We start from the raw sequence: 13,059 nt of genomic DNA on the forward strand, positions 1-13,059 counted from the left end.
GCCAGCCATCACGATGGTGCCCGACTCAGGAAAGATTGGCTGTCGAGACGGCCGGCAAATCGAGCGGCGAAAGGGGTGGAAGGTGCGACGAGAAATAAAAGGCGGAAACCAACCGTTCTGGATTTGGCTGCTGACGGGTGGGCACGCCCAAAGCATTCCATGTGGAGCGGGGACAGGCTCTGGGCAGCGTATTGAGTCGCGCCGAGCGGAATGGGCTTTGGGACGCGCGACTGGAGCCAAAAAAATGTTCGATACGACCCAAAAATCTTTGAGGAATGACTGGAGATATGCTCTAAGCAACCACCATGCGCACCAACTGCTCACTGGCACACACTCACTCATCAGGGTCTCCGTGTGATGTGTTAGAAAGAGACACTTTTTTTTTGGTTAGGGAGAAACTCAGGAAGACTATCGTTTTTTACATTCTTTTCATCACGCTTTCTGATATGGAGAAGTTGGACGACATCTTTGCTTTGAGGTTTGAGTTTTTGTTGACTTTTTTTATGATGCTGCACATCCAAGTTAACATGTTGCAGTTCGTTTGTCAATTTATTTCACATTAATATTGATTGACTGTTGCATTGTTGTGGTGCTGCAGTACCTACGTCATCTTTCTTTGATCTGGAACGGACGCTACCTATGGCTGTAGAAGAACCATTGGTCTGGTCGATCAGACGGACAACCTTCAGGATTACGTGGAGCCCCAGGATTAAATTACTACAGTACGTTAAATGCCTACCTATTACTGCTTAGAATAAATGGAATAGATTAGACCCATTGTGCAAAATGACGAGTATGACAGGTTCATATTTTTTTAGGGCTTGGAAGCTATTTTCAAATTCCTACAAAATGTTCAGATATACATTTCCTTGAGCACCAAACGTCAAGCTTCCAGATAAATTTGCTCAATTCTATATTTCTTATGTGTACTCAGGATTTTTTTTTTATGAGGGCACTTGGTTTACAGGAAACCTATGGCTCTAAAAAGCCTCGGTGGATTAATTGCATGCAATCATATATTTGCAGTTTTGCTAATTATAGGTAGCCTGATTTTTTTCACGTCAGTTCACTTAAAATGACTTTCAGGAAAAAGAAAGCAAATAACTTGATGTGATTTTCATTTATTATTTCATTCGTGCCATACAATGCAGACAAGATGCAGTGCTTTATCAAGACAAGACCGCACTGACACCTTTCCGTGCTTGCCTGCTGGTGCTTGCCTATCTTCATATTATTCATCAACGCCGTGTTGTTTCTTCACATCTCCGCTACAAGCTTGGACTGCGCCAGCGCAAGGTCGAACGCAGTGAAAGAGTGAGGAGACAGTGTGACCTGCATCTCCTCCGCGGCGTTGCGCAGCTGGACCGTCACCGGCACAACCTGCATTATTTATCGTAGTAATAGGTAAAGCATTAGTTTCAGATGAGCTGGCAAAATAGTTGCACATTTGCGGTCGTGATGCACTTGAACACATAACCATCGACGACATGCTGTACACATTGTTGTGTATTTGATATTATTTGAGCTTAGATGTGTAATACCTTGTTTGGATTAGTGAATGAATTCTCATCCATCACACTGCCAGAAGTGAGAACAGTGGCAGTACATCCGAGCGTATTGACGCTGCCCTCGATCCCAGTTGTCAAGATTGTGAGGCTCACGGCATCTGGCCCAAAGTTCACAATCTGCGAATGCATGTGCTTCTAAGATCAGCACAATAATATTGCAATTCTCCGCATGCAACGATGCAAATTGTTTTTACTTACCTTCACTCTGAGGAAGCTGCTGTCATTATCATGCCATGTGATAGCAGATGCCGCCAGCGAACCAGAGTAGTTTGAACTGACTGTGATTGGATGGATCATAGCGCCGCTTGATTCACTGAAAAGCTTCTGCATCCAGTAACTGGGAGTTCCATATTGCTGCCAGGAATTGAACACAATAGCGTCTGGGTTCCACCTGATTATTTCAGTCGAATGTACTTATTGTAGTGCTAAAATCAATATGAACATGAAAACAATGAAGTTAGTGCAAAGACATCGATTGATAACTAACGTCTGGTCATTATCGTTTACGAAGAGCGGTGCATAGCTTGCCATTTGAACAATATCACTGCAAAAGAAAAGAAAAAAAGCGACCGGTCAGGTAACTCAAAAGTAAACATCACTTTGTTGTTGCTAGTAGAGTATATAAAACTCTATTTAGGTATGATGACTTCATGAGAAAACGTACTAACACAAAATTGCCAAATAAATAATATTGAAGGAGAATTACCTATTCTTCTCCAGTCCAGTAAGGAAAGCAGCCTCTGCCAATGAAGCAAGAAGGCTACCTCTACCTGCATCCTTTCCTGTAACAGCATACTCGCTAACAAAAGCCTGCACTCAAAATCGCATTCAGGAAGGTGTTTAGAGTGTCTAAACAGGATTAGGTGATGTCAATACCCAAGTCATCTATGGTGATGTAAATAAGTAAGAGAATGCATAAAACTCCCAAGATGCTTCACAAGTCACAACACATCATCACACAATTGATATCCTCCTTCCCCACCGTCATATTCCTCATTGTCCTTATAATGGAAAATTGTATTCCATTTTTACAGGAAGTTCGAAAAGCAGTACTGAAAGACAACCCTCAGGTGGTGACTGTTGCCACCTGGCCTAATTTGGCCTATGTTTAGTGCTTGATACTAGTATAGTGGTGGGTTTAATACAAGCCTGGTCTAATTGAATTTGTTGCATATAGGCCCTGGAGCCATCCATTCAACCTGGAGGTCTAGGTTAACAATTTTAGGCGAAGTGGGGACATAGACCTATGCATTAACACATGCATAGAGTGTCACATAATTAATTTAAAGGAGGGAAATCTTTTGCAGTTAGCTGCGTTAGCAAGGAGTCACCCAAGTACTATAAGCAAGCAGGGGACATTTTAAGATAAAGACTATCCTAAGAACATCCCTTGAGTTCCGCAAAGAAAGGAACATCCCTTGAGAAGTGTAAGAAAGTCCTAAATTCATATGAAAGGTATATCATGAAAACAAGAGCCTTTGCAAGGCTGTTTCACAGGCATCTTCCTGCAAAGTAAAAAAAGGTCCGCAAAGCAATGGGAATTGAGGCATACCTTGGGCCCACTACGAGAGGTTTTGTCAAATGTGTTCCTCATGGAAAATAGTGCCTTGGAATCGGTATAGACCTAAAAAGAAGAAGGATCCTCAGGATCTAAGAAAGAACTCGAACTTGAGTACTTGACCTTGATGAAAAAACATGAGATAGAATTATAGATTCTATACAGCAAGAAATGAGGCAAAAAGATCTGGCAGTAAGTAGCATACTCCCTCCATTTTGATTTAGTCAACATTTTAAATCAATTTTTGTGTTCCATATTAATCTACATTCTAGCTTTTAGTCAACAAAAACACAGAAAACGAAGTGCTCTTTTTCTCTCTATTGGATATCATTACTTTTAAATGTAGCTTCGATTGGTTGAAATAGTACTAATAAATGCAGTCCTAGCTTGTCTTATTTTTTCTAGAATGTTGATTAAAATGGAACAGAGGGAGTACATGGAAATCATATAAGTCAGCAGGGTGGTCAAGTGGTGTAGAGGAACCATCACAGTTTGAAATCATCTGAATGTCTGGATAGGCCTCTCGTATAGCATTGTAGAACTTGAGGTAGTTTCCTGTTTAATAAATTAGAGAACATCATGTATCTAAAAACAGCTCATATCAGTGCTAAATAATTGTAATCAGTGGCTCTCAATAGTTCAAGTATAATTTATGCCCTACAACAGGATGTTATGATAAGACAGAACTAGTTTACATCCAAAATCAACAAAACAAACTAAGGATGAGATCATCACTTTCGACTTTTTTAGCTGCTGGGGGCATATTGGATTAACGAGTACAGAATGGCCTTAAAATAGGAGAACATAAATGCAAAAAAGGTCTGTGTGATCAGCATTGCAACGGATCACCTCACTGAATCCAAAATTTGGGACACGAGGAATGTGATCATCGCTATCAAGACACTGGCAACAGGAGTCTCCCCATGATCTAATGGATGTAAATTCTTCAGCGCGATCAGACCACTCAAATGAAGAGTACATTTTTTTCCTCACTTTAAGGGACTCCTTTCTGATGATATATATGAGTACTGTCCGGCCTGATAAATACTACTCCCTCAGTCCAATAATATAAGATTTTATTACAACCAAGATATGAGTATAATTGTTGTAATAACATCTTATATTCTATGGTGGAGCGAGTAGAATGATAAAAGGGGGATGAGGTAATTATAATTATGTTAAAAACCTCTAGTGGAAAAAAGATGGCATCATGAAAAAGTTTGACTTGATATCGCCCCCTGTCGCATGATTATAATTGTTCGACTGAAAGTTGAGTGCTTGATTATCAAATGTGATTTTTCAGCTTGTACGGATGAGTCAAGCGATTTTGAATTCTATACATGTTGCACGCACATGTGTTTTTGCAGTTTTTTTTTATATGCACAAATGTGCATCTCCAAAATCATGTGTAGCCACCTGGCCACCTCCCTGGATTACCTATGTTACTTTAGTAAATATATCATGGTCCAGCTATGCTTACTGTTCACTGATAGTACATCTTAAAATTGTACAAAATGCTATTTTTTACTTAAGTATGGAAATTCCAGGAAAAAATGGCTTGAGTGTGAAATGAATGAGTGGAAAATTTACCAAGGTAGTTTTTCTTCCCACAATCTTCGTTTCCAATTGCAACATGTTTGACTGGGAATGGTTCAGGATGCCCCATCGCAGCTCTAACAGAACCCCATGTTGATTCGGCGCTCCCCCTTGCAAATTCTAGACTGTCCAATATATCCTGCAGAACAGATGAGAACAGATCCAAAATAATGAACCTAGATTATTAGTTACAAGAAATACCTAAGCCTGAAAACAAAGTAGGAATCTTTTGGTGAGTATATTACTATTATGAGCTACGAAGAATGCTCTTTGTGCACAATATCATTTTTATGTGTGAACGATGTTAATAAGAAAGTAAAGAACTAAGACCAACCTCATCTCTGCTTCAATATCAATCATCTAAGAGAAGATTTTTAGTACTTTATATCACACCAAGTTCATTGTATATATTTCTCCCCTTAGGTTCTCCTAAATAAGGTTTCTAATCTTTATATACGCCCATAACGAGAAAATATTTATCTGCAATGCTAAAAGATGAACTTGGGAGTTCAAACATCAGGACATACTTTGACAAAAGGAGCAATAGCAGCTGTATCAACTTCATCATGGTGGCTGATTCCTGACATTTGAGGAGAACTTTCCAAATTAAAGAAGGAAACAGTGATCAAAGATATAAAACATCTAATATAATTACCGTTGTTGAATACCCAGACTGGGGCAGCACCGAGGTCTTCAGAAAGCTTTAATGTAGATTTAAAAAGTAGTATAAGATCAAGGGTAATAATAGAGAAGGAAAGGGTGAAAGATTTAAAAATAGTACCTGAAGAAACTCGTAATATCCAAGGCCATCATCTGTCCAGTAATTCCAAACATCACCGTAGTGTCCAGGCCTCTCTTCCCATGGACCAATAGAATCCCTCCACCTGAATGCGTTTCTTAACCAACTACCTTCAACAAAGCAGCCTCCTACAATAGTTACACGTGATCTAATGCACTGTTACAGATATGTTTGATAACATATGTGCAAACATCAAGAATTTAATATTCAATCAAAAAAAGTTTCAACAAACCAGGGAATCTCAAGAACCGGGGCTTTAAATCCATAAGCATGGATATAAGTTCTGTGCGGAAACCGTGTCCCTGAGAATGCAGAGAAATTAAGTATATCAAACTCTCAGATAAAGCCAAACCATGCACCAGATGCAAAATGATATACTACAATGATCAAACTCACCTTAAGTTTCTAGGTTTTAACAAGATTAAAATTCAGTGTAGCTTTTTCTATTGATGTACTCTTCTCAGTATCAAGATTGACAATGAAAGTATAACTTACCTTGTATGTATCCGAAGGCATGAGTGATATTTGATCAAGCCATACAACTCCCTTCTTGTTAGCTGTTATTTGAAGTCTTGAGGTTCTGTCTGTTCCTTTAGCAACCAAACTCTGGTCCAATTTTACCCAATTCGATGTGCCGGATACTCTGCAGAAGTAAAATCCTTTCACCTATTGTAATAGTCAAATATACTTATCATGATGTTCAAATTCGAGGGAAAATATTCTAACCGTATGGCAGCTGATGCCAGAATCTGTAACCCGTCAGAGCTTGTTAGTGAAACTGTCAGCTCGGTTGTTTCCGGCGACTTAACATGCATAACTAGATTGTAGGTCTTTCCATCTTCTATGTTCTGAAATTGGCATGATGGGTGTGATAGAATTATTTGATAGGAAACAAATGGAAGGGCGGTACATTACAATATTACATGTTGTTCCTTTTTTTACAAACACCAGAGGATGGAAGCAAGTTACTTTTAGTTTCATGAAGAAAAAACACAAATTGACAGAAATATAGTATGAGCAATCAACTTATGATCAACATAAACTCGTACCATGCCCCAGAACCCGGGGTTGTAAATGCCGACACCACCATCTGGGCAGTTGTCACAGAGAACCTCCATTCTTAGAGCAACAGTGTTTCGACTGAAACATGACATACGATCTGTTGCTACAAACACGGATGAATCATCTCCAATTATGGACCACGGGTCAATGTTTGATGGAGTGTGAGGGCCTCCAGCTTCAAAACCTGGATCAGTGAAAACTAAAATTATTCGAAACATCAAATACCAACAACAACTTCAGTGAATGCCTGTCCATTTATTCAAAATGCCTTAGATGAACTGTTTGTACATGTAGTTTTATATCTATGTTCAAAAGTAGTGATGACTGGCTTGAAGATGTGGTAGAATAGACTTGGGTTAAACAGGAAGAATATGTCAATAGGGAATTGTGACCTTCAGACAATAATTAAGAAGGGTAGCTCTTTTAATTTTATTGGATATATTTTTCTTCATCTAGATATGAAATCCCCTGTTTCATGTTCCAATGGACTAGACAGGATAGGTGTCTTGTCACATATCAGTTTTACGCCAGTGCTGTATATTAGTTCAAGATCAATTAGAATTCAGATGGAAGTATACATAAGAAACATGGTACTCGGACATGCTCCAATTGAAATCGTTTAGATTTATCAGAGTATTATAGACGCGCAAACAAGGGCATGCTCCAATTGAGTCAGTATCCCATTTGCCGCTCTAAAGCTTCCCTTTGGACTTAGGGAAGCACTGCCACTGATAGGTATTTTGTCACAGTCAATTTTTACTTGTATTAAGAAGAATTAAAAGTACCTCTATTGCTAACAAGTTCTGCCCATATTCCACCAGCCCCGGCATGATTGATCTCCTACATTATTAGTCAATTCAATAGAAGTGAGAACCTGATGGAACATAATTACTACATATGGATCATTCTGCGAATGCATTGAAACTTGAGATTCCTTAAAAAGATCGCCATATCTCTTCTCACCTCAAAAAACATCCCAAACAGCGTGTCAGGGATCTTTCGAGCGAGGTTCGGTGAAGCGTCAACACTGAGGCTTGCCTCCTGGGTGACCTCAAACTCCGATGCCAAACACTTGGTCCCCGCGCAGAACAGAAGCAAGAGGCAGAAGATGGCATGAGCACGACAGGGCGCTTCTTTCGAACCCATACCTTCGCACTAACCAGTCCGTGTATTCCTGTTGAATAAATAACAAAAACATGATGTCTTATGCGTTGCCCGTTCACGTTTGGAGGAAATCGTAAACACTACAGACCACTAGAACATGGCACCTTCAGAATAAAATTCTTGATAACAATTATCAGAACAAACAGAAAGTCTACACGTAATATGAGAACTGTTAAGAGCTAACTAGAGTTGTGAAAAAAATATCAAGAAATCTAACCAGCAGTCTGTATTCACACGGAAAATTAAAAGGCTTTTACAGATTGTACAACTAAACAACACTAGCTTTAGCACCGGTACTAACTAATTCAACATTTCGTCAAGCAGATCGTCTAGGAAACCAAACCAAGAACCCAAGGCAGGGCATCCGAAAACAAGCAGGCTAAAAAAATGAAAGATTGCATTTCTAGGAGAGTCCTCACCACACAACACGTTGGGGAGTGAGTGAGAGGTGCAGGAAGGATGCGGCCTTAAGTAGCCGGCCGGCGGTGGCTTCGAAGTGAAGCGTCCGGGAGGAGCAACGGCCTCCGCCGCCGTATGACGGAGGCTGGCTGCGGCACTGCGGGTTGCTTGCCGGGGCGTGCTTCGGCGGCGGCGGCGGTCGACGGCTGACACGTGGGGACCCCAGAGCGAGCGGTGGTGCCTATCCGCATCGTTGGCTTTTTAGCTTTGCGCGGCGCATTCGTCGTGGCAACGATCGTCGAACGGCTTTGCTGGCCGGGTTTGTCTGTGGCCGCATCTCTGTGCCCCCACAACTGGGCAAGTGTTCGTCGATACGCTAAAACGTTTCAGTCAGGTAGATGGAGTAGTATAGACTATAGCCATATAACCGATTTGTTAAATAATGAAAAAAATTGGACAGCATATAGTCATATGTATATCAATAATTCACAAATTAATAATATAATAATATCTTTACATACGAGATACACATAATAGTTCACACATAGTTAAATACATAGTTTTGTCCAAATATTACAACATCATTATGTAGTTTAGGACATAGTTATCCTTGCCGCTCGGCTTGGTGGGTATTTCACCAAGCAAACGGGCCGGTCGACTGAAATTTTTGGTTCAAAATTTTGCGCCCATTGAGCGGGAAGTTAGCGGCTATGCGGTTAAATTAAGGCTAAATAGTCTTAGCCGGGCTATTAGAGCTATTAGCGGCTATTTCTGTTTTAGCCTCTAAAGCCTCTAGCTATAGCCGCAGGCCTCGCGAAAGACTATAGCCGGGCTATAGCCCAGCTATAGCCGGCTATTTTAAACAGAGAGTATAGCTATCCTATGATCAAAAAGGAAAGATGGTATAAGGGTTCTCTATTATACTACCATTTATCTTCCCTTAACAACATACTCCTTCCGTCCTAGTTTGTAAGTCACAATTTTTGAATATCTTGCCCCAAGGTACTAGTTGATTGGGTCTCATTTTCTCTCTCCCATTGGTGCATGCAGCCCCTTTCTCTCCCTCGTGCTTGCATTCTCTTTCTCTCCCTCATTGGTGCATGCAACCCCTTTCTCTCCCACATTAAATAAAATTATACCTAAGCGGTGAGGGTTATAGGACAAATAGTTTTGGGAATATGCCTTAAAAACTAGGACGGAGGGAGTACTTTTTTACTAGATTTTTAATAATTTTTATTATTTATGTGTTTATGTGTTTCTCTAGGTGACAATTAAGATATAATGTGATGTACCATTTATATTTATGTGTTTCTCTAGGTGACGTAGACTACTAAAAGTAGACGTGTTTTCAATAAGATATTAGGTAGTATAGGTAGTCTCTGCTCGAAAGAAGAAACAAAAAGTATAGTAGCTTAAATCAACATCTCGATGTTCCTTGTGTGCATCCATCAACGTTCTCAACAGAGAAAGAAAAAGACTTTGATAGATGTGCACCCGTCAAACGGAAGATCATTGTTGCCGGCACAACGGACATACACGCATTGAACCGTGCGTCGAAACGAAACCGAAGAATGGATATGCACAAGAGGATGTGGCACATACATGCGGCAGCCGAAGGCCGACGACCTGGGGCTGCGGTTTTGTCTTCTGATGCCTATGCTCACTTTATTTGAAATGTGTTTTATATTTAAAAATACTTAAAACGTTTAAAAATATCATGTGTATATCTCCACATTCAATTTGCTTATTAATAATTTCAGCAAAAACCGACTTTTTAAGCACAGAAAAAGAGATGCCATCTTGTAGCTGGTGGTCGATCACATTCAAGAAAGAGATGCAGAGTACAGGTTCAGGAATTCTCAGCCATAACAAACAAGAAAAACAACCACTAAAAATAGAAAACTTGTCTGATCCCAGGTTCGAACTGGGGACCTTTAGTGTGTGAGACTAACGTGATAACCAACTACACCAACCAGACATCTTATCTGTGTATGTAAACTAATCATACTTATTCATGAAATAACAGAATGACCAAAACAGAACACCCGGGGTACGCCTTCAGCTGTAAGAAGCAGGGATGCATCACGAAGGAACACCGAGATACGCTTTCATCGATGGTCTCCGCGCCATATGTTTGCGTACCATCGATGGAATTAAAAGGTGTTTGCACCCACAAATCAAAAGCATATTGGCTAGTGTCAAAGTGACCACTTCATAATAGTGGATTAATTAAGGGGACCGATGACACTTCGGGCCAGATAAGGATCCATCTATAGTATCGAGCAGTATGATTCCATGCAGCGCCAGACAAGGTGTACTGATAGTTGGGCTACTGAACGCCAAGATGTAGTCCAAAGCGAGATGTTGCCCTGGATAAGCTGTTAACAGGGTTGGGTTTGAAGGAGAGGTAAAACCTTACGAACATATGCCTAAAAGGCTGACTTGGACGCATAGTCTTTAATGAGTGATATTGCTTAGCATAATTAAAAGGTAATAGAAATATTTCTAAATTTCAAAACTTTGTGAAAAAAAAATATCTGGATTCTGTGCTATCCTCGAAGCCAGCCATGGGTGTTGGGGGCAAATATCTTTCCAAACTTCGAGGCAAAGAGCTTGGCTTGTTATATCCTCTTTCAATCATTTTTTAAACAGAAGGCCGAAGTCCTGCCTTAAATTAATAAGACCGTTGTCGGCAAGATGATACAAGATGCTGAGAAACCAGCTAACAGGAACCGAGAGCTACAAGCAAAACAACAAAAAAGAATGGAAAACAGCTAGAGCTCCGAGACCATTGTCCAGTCTTGCGATCCAACTAGAGAGGCGTCGAAGCTGGTGAAGAAGGCCGCCATTGAGGTACTCGCACCATCGTCAACCTCCAGAGGCCAAGCAAAGCCCAGGCACCATCCGTTTCCACCTCCAAAGAAAGCTCCCTGCTTTCTCGCCCCGGATCGGAGGGCACCGTACCTGTCGGAGGTAGATCGCTCTCTCTGAGCACGCATGGATATTGGAAGTAACCGCCGGGGAGAAAGACTCCGAGCACTCGACTCGCCGCGCCGCGCCGCCACCCACGAACAACATCGCCACCCGCAGCACAAACCACCAAACCGGACCAAGCTGCCAGGAGAAGGCGAAGACGATGCATACCAACCACCGCCGGGCTCATCCACCCAAACCCACTATCTCAAAACGGCGCCTCCAACGAGGGAACGGCACCACCCGGGCTCCGCCACCGTCCAAACCAAAGCTTTAGGCTTTCACCCGAGATAGATAGGGCGGGGAGGGAGGGGATATCACCTCGATGTCGCCTTCAAGAAGGAGAACGGCGCCGTCAGCGTCGTCGACGTCGCGGCCGCCACCGTCGGCCAAGGGTTTCCCCCGGTCCAGAGCCCACACCAACCACACCCCCAGCCACCGGAGGAGACCGGGACCGGGGAGTTGCGACGAGCACCACAGGGAGGAGGAGCCTCCGTCTTCAGATCTGATACCAGAGGCCCATCGGGGCGGCCTCCGTACCATGCCCACACCCGCCGCCCCCTTCACCGCCCGCGCGGCCGAAGAGAGCCGACCGCAGCATCGGCACGCGCCGCCCGCCGCCAGGCCGGCGGTGCCCCACCCTGCGCCCAAGGCCGCCGCCCTGGAATCCTGGCCCCAACCCGGTCGTCGGAGGGCACCAATCCCCCGGCCACCACGTCCCAGCGTCGGCGAGGCCGCGCCGGAGAAGGGGACGGAGGGAATCGGGACGACCTCACCAGCGGCGGAGGCCACCCCCGCGCTGCCGTCTTCCTCCCTACAGCATCGCACGGAGGGCCGGAGGAGAGAGATCCCCGCCACCCCCATCACCGGCGTTGCACGGCCTTGCCGGCGGCCGCCTCCGGGGGCGACGAGGGGAGAGGAGAGGGAGGGGGGAGGCGGCGGCGGCGCGGTCTAGGGTTTCCCCCCCGGTCGCCTGGAGGGGCGACGCGAGGGAGAGAGACGCGCGAGTCCCTCAGTGTGTGGGGGTGTAGACGTCTTTCAATCATTTTCACCGAGGAGTTCTAATACTAGCAGTGAGTTTAGAGATTAACTTTTTGAAGAATAAAATGTTTGACATGTAAGCAACCTTGGCCACATATGAGATATGATTAACCTTGTAAGTAGTGAGTTTACATTTGAATTTCACGATAAAGTTCCATTTTTTGTTGAAAACAACAAACTGAGGCAAAGAATGGGTTTGTAACAACTGACACGTTACATGCAACGTAGAAAAATCATTTTATTCTTGTTTGTTTCTTTGGTGACTCCTCAAATAATTTGCTTATAAGTGCATGTTTCATTTTATTGCATTTTCACGAACTCATATTTCGTTTAGGCACAACCACTAGTAGAAAATGGGCATTTTGTTCAGCTGCCAAGAGCATTAGTTTCCGCGTTTGGAACCGGGATTAATGTGAGCATTAGTCCCAGTACCAACGGATAGAACGCCGTACGGTTTTAGTTCCGAGTCAAACTGAACCTTTAGTCCTGGTTAGAGATACCAACCAGGACTAAAGGGTTACGGCAAGCTGCGGTAGGTTACGACTGGTGCGAGCCTCTTTAGTCTCGGTTGGAGACACAAACCAGGAATAAAGACTTTCTAGGATTTTTTGCTCCACACATATTATATCCTGCTTCTTCAGAACGACGAGTTTCTTTATCTGCTTGTTCATCTGCTTCAACTCATTCAACTCAGCTGCCTTGGATTCTTCCCCATTCCTACCAGTTGAAGCAAGCCCGCCAGGGGTGGCAGATACAGATTTGTCCAAGATCAGCCCCAGGGATGCGCCTTCACCTCGAATCCTATCGATGTACTCGCCCAACCACTCAAAATGCTTGCAACTGCAAAGATCCTGAAATCAATTCCCAAATCATAACGCTGAACCCTAATTTCCAAATAG

General features: G+C 42.9%; 1 protein-coding gene and 1 non-coding gene across 3 annotated transcripts; both read right to left on the reverse strand.

The window, feature by feature from the left end:
• Positions 1-1,086: 1,086 nt before the first annotated feature.
• On the reverse strand, positions 1,087-8,337 carry LOC124652105 (alpha-L-arabinofuranosidase 1-like). 2 transcript variants are annotated; one of them, XM_047191131.1, is made up of 18 exons: positions 8,177-8,337; positions 7,547-7,757; positions 7,369-7,423; positions 6,571-6,767; positions 6,248-6,369; positions 6,017-6,164; positions 5,754-5,823; positions 5,504-5,649; positions 5,378-5,423; positions 5,250-5,302; positions 4,717-4,861; positions 3,563-3,681; positions 3,121-3,192; positions 2,275-2,378; positions 2,056-2,112; positions 1,767-1,959; positions 1,542-1,685; positions 1,087-1,380 (listed from the first exon to the last, which is right to left on the reverse strand). In XM_047191131.1, the coding sequence occupies exons 2-18, from the start codon at positions 7,727-7,729 to the stop codon at positions 1,258-1,260; spliced, it is 1,977 nt and encodes a 658-aa protein (XP_047047087.1). In that variant the 5' UTR covers positions 7,730-7,757; positions 8,177-8,337; the 3' UTR covers positions 1,087-1,257. The 2 variants fall into 2 exon arrangements, with proteins under 2 accessions (XP_047047087.1, XP_047047085.1); XM_047191129.1 differs by having other exon boundaries at positions 8,167-8,337.
• Positions 8,338-10,050: 1,713 nt separating this feature from the next.
• Positions 10,051-10,124, reverse strand: TRNAV-CAC. Its single transcript has one exon. It is a non-coding gene; the product is annotated as a tRNA-Val (tRNA).
• Positions 10,125-13,059: the final 2,935 nt, after the last annotated feature.

The sequence above is a fragment of the Lolium rigidum genome, chromosome 5 (assembly GCF_022539505.1).
Source record: "Lolium rigidum isolate FL_2022 chromosome 5, APGP_CSIRO_Lrig_0.1, whole genome shotgun sequence".
NCBI lineage: Eukaryota > Viridiplantae > Streptophyta > Magnoliopsida > Poales > Poaceae > Lolium > Lolium rigidum.